We start from the raw sequence: 8,618 nt of genomic DNA, 5'->3' as shown, positions 1-8,618 counted from the left end.
TCCAATGCTTTGTGTGCTCCTGAGACTGTTTCCCACCTCAGTGATGAGAGCTGGAGCACAGTATTCCTGTCAGGGGCTGGGTTTTGATTTTTTTTGGGGGGGGGTGTCCAGTTGTGGAGCCTGAACTCTGGACCTGGGCGCTGTCCCTCAGCTCTTCAGCTCAAGGCTAGCTCTCTACCACTTGAGCTACAGTGCAACTTCCGGTTTTCTGGTGGTTTATTGAAGATAGGAGTCTCATGGTCTTTCCTGCCCGGGCTGGCTTTGAACTGCGATCCTCATATCTAAGCCTCCTGAGTAGCTAGGATTACAGGCATGAGCCACCAGTGCCCGGCTAGATATAAATTCTTTTACTCTTATTAAGATAACCAAAACCAAGCTCTGGTGGCTCACACCTATAATCCTAGCTACTCAGGAGGCTGAGATCTGAGGATTAAGGGTCAAAGCCAGCCCGGACAGGAAAGTCCGTGAAACTCTTATCTCCAATAAAGCACTCAGAAAACCGGAAGTAGCGCTGTGGCTCAAGTGGTAGAGCACTCACCTTGAGCTGAAGAGCTGAGGGACAGCACCCAGGCCCAGAGTTCAAGCCCCACGACCAAAAAAAAAAAAGATAACCAAAAGTTGTCAATAACTTTGGTAAGCTATTTACAAAATATAGTTAATTTATTCCAGCTAGTGATGTTACTGTGGCCTAGGAAGTTACTAGCAGCTTCTTTCGTGCATCGTCCTTTTTAACACCAGAAATAGAGTTCTGGAAGGGTGCCCTGTGCATCGTGCTCATTTATCATTGTCCTCTTGTTACGTTTGCCTGTGAGACCAACTTGCTCTTCTTCCATCAGTACCTTTCTGCCCCATTCTCCACACTAGTAGCATTTTGTGTGAAGCTGTGTCTCAGTAGTGTAGAGCATTTAATTACTGAAATCCTTTTTCAGCTTTCTCTCAGGCCCATCTCTAATGAAATTGGCAAGGAGGTCAAAAAGCCTCCAGGAATCAGCAGCAAAGATCCTTCCAATGCCCAAGGAGCTGGGGAGGAGCAAGGAAATGTTCTGTCAGATACGAAGCCACCAGGGTCCATCTCTAGCACCCAGCTCGTATATGTGGTTGCAGACCTACACAGGCTTCAGGGGCAGGTACGCTGGCACTGGAGGAGTCCCAATGTACAGGGCACGCTTTCACTGAAATAGTGTGTGCCAGAGGAGGTGGCATTTCAACTCATGGGCCTTGGGGTTGTGGGGGAACCTGCGCCCACCCTGCTGGCCATTTCCAGACATCCTGTGAGTGCTTGCTCAGCACTCTTGGTACTTGGTGTGCTTCTGACACTGGTTCTCCCCTTAGTGATGAGAGCTGGGGAGCTCAGTCCTTCTACACTTGCTTAGTACCCTCCAATGCTTTGTGTGCTCCTGAGACTGTTTCCCACCTCAGTGATGAGAGCTGGAGCACAGTATTCCTGTCAGGGGCTGGGTTTTGATTTTTTTTTGGGGGGGGTGTCCAGTTGTGGAGCCTGAACTCTGGACCTGGGCGCTGTCCCTCAGCTCTTCAGCTCAAGGCTAGCGTTCTACCACTTGAGCCACAGCGCCACTCCGGCTTTTTTTCTTTTTGCTTATGTGGTGCTGGGGAATCTTACCCAGGGCCTCATGCGTGCAAAGCAAGCACTCTACCACTGAGTCACCTTCCCAGCCCGGTTTTGATTTTTTTTTAACTCTTTTTGCCTGGATTCCTTCTGAACCACTTGCGGCTTCTCCTCTGTGAGGCCACATAGGGTTTTGCTCTCAACATTAAGCCAACGTCAGTGTTCAGGTCCTCCAGCAAGTGATTCTGCCTCCAGAGAGTAATAGTTTGTGGGCTTGAATCAATGCAGTGGTGTGTTGAGAATGCAGTCTCTCTATTTTGGTACCATGGAGAGCCAAAAAACAAGATATTTTTGCTTATCTTTGTCCCTGTGAGGAGCTGCAAAGCCATGTGGTTCCAAGTTGTCAGCTCCACCCTGCAAAAGCATCAAGCCTCACCCACTCCCTCATGAAAACCACTGCAAGTCCTGATCCTGCTTTCACAGCTTTAACCATATTCTGAGTTTGTAGATGTGAACAGAACTCTCTTCCTTTGATTTATAAAAATTTATAAATAAATTTATAAATAAAAAAATTTATAAATAAAGTGTTTATGTTGTTTCAGCTGCCAGAACTCTTGGAAATAATCAAGCCAAAACTTGAAATGATTGGATTTGATAATTTTTCTTCTATCTCAGGTAAAGATGAATCTTTAGACTGAACAAATCTTTGAATAAGAAATAATTGAAAATAATACTTTGAGACCATAGGATATATTTAAATTAACATTTTCTATAGTTTTAAATCTTTGATTATTTCTGTATTCAACTCTGTTTTTTTTAAGTTCCTGAAATTAGATGTTTAATTTTAAAAACTTGATTTATTATAGTATACTCTAAGTGCCATATGAGTGTTTAAAGCTTGTACCGGGGCCTTGACGGTGGTTAAATTCAGTCTTCCTCCCCAGCGGCCCTGGAGGACTCACAGAGCGCCTTGTCAGCCTGCGTGCCAGCCGTGAGCAGCAAGATAGTGCAGGACTTGAGCGAGTCTTGCTTCAGCTGCCTGAAAAGTGCGCAGGAGGTTCCCAGGCTTTACCGAAGGACCAATAAGGTCAGCATGGTTCACTGGGAAGAGCCTGGGGCTGAGGAGGGGCTAGGACAGCAGGAGGGGGTGGTACACATGGGCACATGCTCAACAGAGACAAGGGCGAGCCCAGTCCCCCACTGCTCAGGGACTGCTGTTAGTAGACAGAGAAAATGTGGACTTCATTTCAGCCTTGAGGCACCATGCTTTTTTTCTGAAAAAGTACCTTACGCGAAAGCATCTTTTCTGAGAAAATGTCTTACTTTTGTATCTTACCATATTTTATTTTATTTTTAGCCAGGAGTCTCTTACTACGTAGCTCAGGCTGGCCTCCAACTCCCAGTCCTCCTGCCTTGGTTTCCCAAATATCAGGATTACAGGTGTGGGCCATCACACTCACCAACAGAAGGCATTTTAACAGTGTTTCCAATTCCTATTTTAAAAATTTTCTTATCTTTATATTGTATGCTCATATTGTATACTTATCTTCTTCCCTTAATATGGTTGTTGGAAGTACTTGGTTGGTCCTGTCTTTTTATTGAGCAAGATTTATGTTAAAAACGGTTGAGAGTGTTGGGGTAGAGTTCCATGAAAGTGATTGCCTAGCATGCGTCAGTCGACTTCTGTCCCCAAACTGATTGGGAGGTGTCGCTTATGAGTACTGTTCATGGGCGGTTCCCTGGGGCCCCTTTCATGGAATGGTGACATAGCTAATTCAGTTTTACCAGTGTTTGGTTTTCCCAATTGAACACTCATTATCATGCATTCATTCTCATTTCATACTTACTAGAGCTCACATAATTCTCCCTCTAGTATTATTTTCCCACTTGGAGTTAGACTCAAGATTTAGTTTAATGTGTAATAGTTTCCTACCAAAAATTGTCAGGATCTATTGAAAATGGCATACCACCAACCTTTTGTTCATCCGTGAGGTCTGGGACCAAACTTCTGTCTGCATTGCTCTTCTGTCTTACACTTAGTGGGTATAGTAGGTGAGTCCTTGTGGCTGAACTGACAGTAGCTGTAATCTCCACTCTTTCTCCCTTTTCATGTTACAGTGTACATGGACAGTCAGGTTACCACTTCTAAAGTCTCTTCCCATTGGTTCTTTGTGATCAACTTAGAAGTTCCTACTTGGAACTAGGAGGTGGGGGGCGGGGGGAGACCATTGTGTGCCAGCTACTGGATTTTGTTTTTCCCCCTTCTGTTCATTGGCTGTTAGAATAGAGGATATATTGAGAGTTTGTGTTGGACTCAGACTGTGTTGTACACTCACACCTACTTCTGAGAAGTGGTGCTCTATCTTTTATTTTCAAATGAAGTAACTGAAGCCCTGTCCCGGCCTCTCAAATGCTGATTTATGACCAGCTGCATTGACATCACCTGGCAGAAGCTTTTTGGAAGTGCATGTTCATTGCTCAGCCCCCCTCTTTCCTGCCCCCGGAACCAGACCCTAAGGTGAGGCTAGGCGCCTGTGGTGCGTGGCGCATGCAGCACCTAGGTAGCTGAGCCAAAGTTGACTAAGGAGTTCCTACGTCCAGCCTGCCATGCCCCAGGTGTTCTCCTGCAGACCTGGTGGCCTTCTGAGAGGAAGGAGTGCTGTGTCTCAGAACTACAGTGTCAGTGGGGTCCTGTTGGGCTTGATGTTTGGCAGCTTTCTTCTATGCATCTTCAATCCCTGCCATCACCATTTTAGGAGGTCCCAACTGCAGCCTCCTCTTATGTGGACAGCGCACTGAGGCCTCTTCACCAGCTTCAGAGCACACACAAGGACAGGCTCCACCCCACAGTGATGCAGCAGTGGTTACAGCAGGCTCTCTGCGAAAGCACTCACAAGTAAGCCACTCACACGCACGTGTCTGCACAGGGTCCCCAGACATGCAGGGTGGTGCGTATGCACAGTAGTGAGAAACCACCACTCTGTGCACGAGTACACAGTAATGAGCAACACCACACAATGGCATGTGTACACGGTAGTGAGAAACACCAATACACTGTGCACATGTGCACGGTAGTGAGAAACCACCACACTGGTACGTATGCACGCTAGTGAGAAACACGACCACACTGTACACGTGCGCATGGTAGTGGGCTCATCACTGCACTCTCTCATGAATAAGTGGTGTGGGGTGACTCGGTCCCCTCACCCCTCTCATAACTCCAGGCTGCCTAACTCCACCTAGATTGCAGACCAGTTGCCAGAGTTCACTTTCTCCTCTACCACCCCTCCCAGTCCTTCTTCAGTACTGCTAGCCAGGGTGGTCCCGTTCATCAGATGACACAGGGGGCTTCGATTGGAGCCCCTGTGTGGAGTAGAGGAAAAACACTTGACCCCTGGCCCTCATCTCTTCATGTCTGCTTAATCTGCTTTTCCCCAAATGTTGGCATTGAGTTACACCAAAAAGTTTTCTAACTCAGGGCTTGGGTGGCATGGTGGTAGAGGGCACCTGGCATTTGTGAGGCCCAGTGGCCTCCTGGCCTCTCAGAAAGAAAAGGTGATTCTGTCTCATATGTGACCACTGTACCACTGATTTGTTGAGAACATGAGAATAAATATTATTTTCTGGGCAAATGCATGTGACAAATGCCAGATGACTAGCTTGCAGACAACACAACTCATTTAGTAACTTCAAAATAGATCATTATGGAAGGCAGTGGGTTTTACTTAAGTTCTGAGATATATATATATATAAAGAGAGAGAGAGATGTATGTGTGTGTACGTATATATATATATACATACATATGTATGTATATATATACATACATATATATGTATATATACACATACGTATGTATATATATATACATGCAATATATGTGTGTGTGTGTGTGTGTGTGTATATATACATTTTTTTTTTATCCTTTTGGACGGTCATGGGGCATGAACTCTGGGCCTGGGCGCTGTCCAGCTCTTCAGCTCAAGGCTAGCATTCTACCACTTGAGCCACAGTGCCACTTCCAGCTTTTTCTGCTTATGTGGTGCTGAGGAATCAAACCCAGGGCCTCATGTATGCAAGGCAAGTGCTCTACCATTGAGCCACCTTCCTAGCCCCCAAGTTCTGAGATATTTTTATGGTTTCAAAAGTGACCTAGAGTGGACATGGTTCATTCTGTGGTGAAGGACACACTGGCCCATCGGTTACTCATGGAATCAGCTACAGCTTTAAAAATCAGGATACCTGTGTCTGAATTGCCTGTGGGATGCCTTGCTTGGGAGTCTTAAGCATTAACAAGTTACCATGGTGACTGTTCCTCAGAAGGATTCCCTGTCTTAAGAGCCACTTTTTGGTTTGCAAAGGTGGTTGTCGTTTGCTGTTATGAATGCCTTTTTCATTATTAACTGTTTGTGCCGAGGTATTTTGAGACCGTGTCAGATGTACTCAACTCCGTAAAGAAGATGGAGGAGAGCCTGAAGAGGCTGAAGCAAGCTCGGAGATCTGCTGCCACCAGCCCTGCAGGCCCCAGTGGTGGTATGAGTGATGACGACAAGATCCGGCTGCAGCTGGCTCTGGACGTGGAGGGACTGGGAGAGCAGGTACTGGATATGAGAGGCCTGGGAGAGCAGATATTGGACGTGGAGGCCTGGGAGAGCAGGTACTGAATGTGGAGGGACTGGAAGAACAGTGGACGTGGAGGCCTGAGAGAACAGGTACTGGAAGTGGAGGCCTGGGAGAACAGGTACTGGATATGGAGGGACTGGAAGAACAGATAGTGGACATGGAGGAACTGGGAGAGCAGGTAGTAGGCGTGGATGTATTGGGAGAGCAGGTACTGGATGTGGAGCGACTGGGAGAGCAGGGACTGGATGTGGAAGGACTGGGAGAGCAGGTACTGGACATGGAGGGCCTTGGAGAACAGGTACTGGCAGAGGCCTGAAGCCTCAGCCACAAGATGGCTCCTTTGAGCCACAAGATAATGCTGCCATCTCTCAGCAGCCACTTATCAAGTATTATAGGAAGCAAGTAGGGCCCAGATCACCCCGAGGACCAAGGATTAGAGGTCAGGAGGAAGGACACGAGCATAATGAATGCCAAGAGTACCCTTCAGCATCCGGCAGGTTAGTCCTGTGCTGGAGGCAGCTTGGCTTCCCCACATGTAGCAGGAGGGTGGGGTGTGCAGGGCTGCTTCGCTTCCCTTCTGAGCCTTCTGCGTTTCTGTAACAGACTTCAGAGTTAGGGCATGTGGCATATTCAGTGTGCAGCTCCATCCACCAGGAGTTCATGTCCTGAAACGTCCAGCTGAGGGAGACTGCCAGGTTTCCAGGCAGCAGTTAAATGTTCGAGGAAACCCTTTGGCAGAGAAAAAGAACAGTGTGGTAAAATTACTGATACGGTTCTAGCTTCTGAGGTCTGGCTTTTACCTGTCAGGGTCATCTCTGGAATGCTCAATCCTCTGCTGTGGGTGAATCTAGACATATAACCTTCAGACATCTGTTTCCATGTTCCTTTATTTCATAAGTGAAGAGCAAGTCTTTAAGTAGGAACATTTGTTCTGCAGCCAGGCTGACCTTGGGCTGGAGCAGCAGCACATGTGCTGTATTTAAACAAGTAGGGCACTGGGTGCCAGGTGCTGCTTGCCAGTGTCGCCCACAACACTGTGTCGGCCTGCTAAAGCCCATCAGGTCTAACCAAAGATGGCTGTTAATGAGCCGAGAAAATGAGAGCGCAAGCCAGAGCTGACACAATGGGTCATTGAGATTTCTTTGACGGATTTTCTAGCATTTTAAGTCCACAGAGGGGAGTTTGTCAAGAGTCTTATTTGATGGATAAATTATACTGATTTCTTAGGGTGCATAAAGTTTGATAAAAGAACTCTCTGTCTAATTTGGTAGAGGGTAGGAAGATCCTTCTGTTGTTTGTAATAAGGGTCTTTATTTGCACTTTGGCTTTATTGTAGTAACATCATTTATTCTCCTGGCTTTTGCAGATACAAAAGCTGGGTCTGCAAACTGGTGACATTGAGAGCTTCCCGGCCCTCGCGGAGCTCGTCCTGGCTGCCAAGGACCAGGCAGTTGGAGAGCAGCCTTAGTGCCTGGAGCGTCGGGAGAGCGTCCATCCACCGCCGCAGCCCGAGGCCCTCCCAGCACCGGGGGGTCTTCTTTCACCTAGAAAGAGCCAGAAGCCTTTTTCCATTGTATGGAAGGTAGTTTTTAAGACATTTAAAACTTTTTACTATAGTTACAGACAAATTACTTTATTTTTATTGTAAATCTCAGTGTGGAAGAGCTGATTTCTGCAGTAGGATTAAATAAATGTGATCCAAGTACAAGAAAGTGCTGGTGGTGGAGAGGTGCCCGTGGCATGTGGGCACCCAGCCACGGTGTAAGGAGCAGTGTCACCCCTGTGTCCAAAAGGTCGCTGTGCCCCCTTCTCACGTCCTGTCTCAGTCAGTGCAGAGGAATGGCACTTCAGACCCTGTGCGTCCCTGGGAGTCAGCCCAGCAGGCAGCTGCATTTCCTAAGTAAAAGAGATGTGTGCCTTCTGTGCGTTCAGCACAGGTGTGTCCCTCATGCCAGTGCCCCTCGGTGACAGTGGAAGTTCTGTATGAGAGCGACCGAGGCGCCTTCCAGAGCCCCAGGAGGAAAGCAGAGCTGTGAGGGCCTCCGGGTGGCTGCTTGGTTCCCTTGCACCCAGCGGCTCTGCCTCCTCACTGGCTTCAGAGTAGGGGAGGGGGCAGTTCACAGCCCCCGACTCAGCATTGTCCATTCTACAGAAGGAACAAAGGAGGTCGCTGAGTCACTAGTGAGTTTAAACCAGTCTGCTGCCTGCCAGTCTTCCCCAGCTCCCAGCACAGACAAGTCAGCGGTCCACAACACGGACCCCTCCGCCCCAGGCCTGGCCCCGACTCAAGGGTCACCTTCAGGCTTGCCTCTCATGGGAACTCACCATGCGGCCACCTGCTTCTTGGCCTGCCAACAAGTTTCAGAACCGCTCTCCGAATTTGTTTTTGTCGCTCATGAGTATCACTTTTTTGAGTAAAGTGATGAAGTG

The 8,618-nt window shown here is 47.7% G+C and overlaps 1 protein-coding gene across 1 annotated transcript in view; it reads left to right on the top strand.

Moving 5' to 3' along the window:
• The window catches only part of Cog2 (component of oligomeric golgi complex 2), a 99,560-nt gene extending 91,441 nt beyond the window's left edge, over positions 1–8,119 (top strand). The window contains exons 20-25 of the mRNA XM_013014575.1: positions 930–1,127; positions 2,170–2,242; positions 2,512–2,654; positions 4,324–4,463; positions 5,983–6,163; positions 7,555–8,119. Of these exons, the coding sequence (XP_012870029.1) occupies positions 930–1,127; positions 2,170–2,242; positions 2,512–2,654; positions 4,324–4,463; positions 5,983–6,163; positions 7,555–7,656 (837 nt within the window). The 3' untranslated portion in view covers positions 7,657–8,119. The remainder of the gene's footprint in view (positions 1–929; positions 1,128–2,169; positions 2,243–2,511; positions 2,655–4,323; positions 4,464–5,982; positions 6,164–7,554) is intronic.
• Positions 8,120–8,618: the final 499 nt, after the last annotated feature.

Source organism: Dipodomys ordii, unplaced genomic scaffold (assembly GCF_000151885.1).
Source record: "Dipodomys ordii isolate 6190 unplaced genomic scaffold, Dord_2.0 Scaffold24, whole genome shotgun sequence".
NCBI lineage: Eukaryota > Metazoa > Chordata > Mammalia > Rodentia > Heteromyidae > Dipodomys > Dipodomys ordii.
This window is presented reverse-complemented; position numbering and strand designations above follow the sequence as displayed.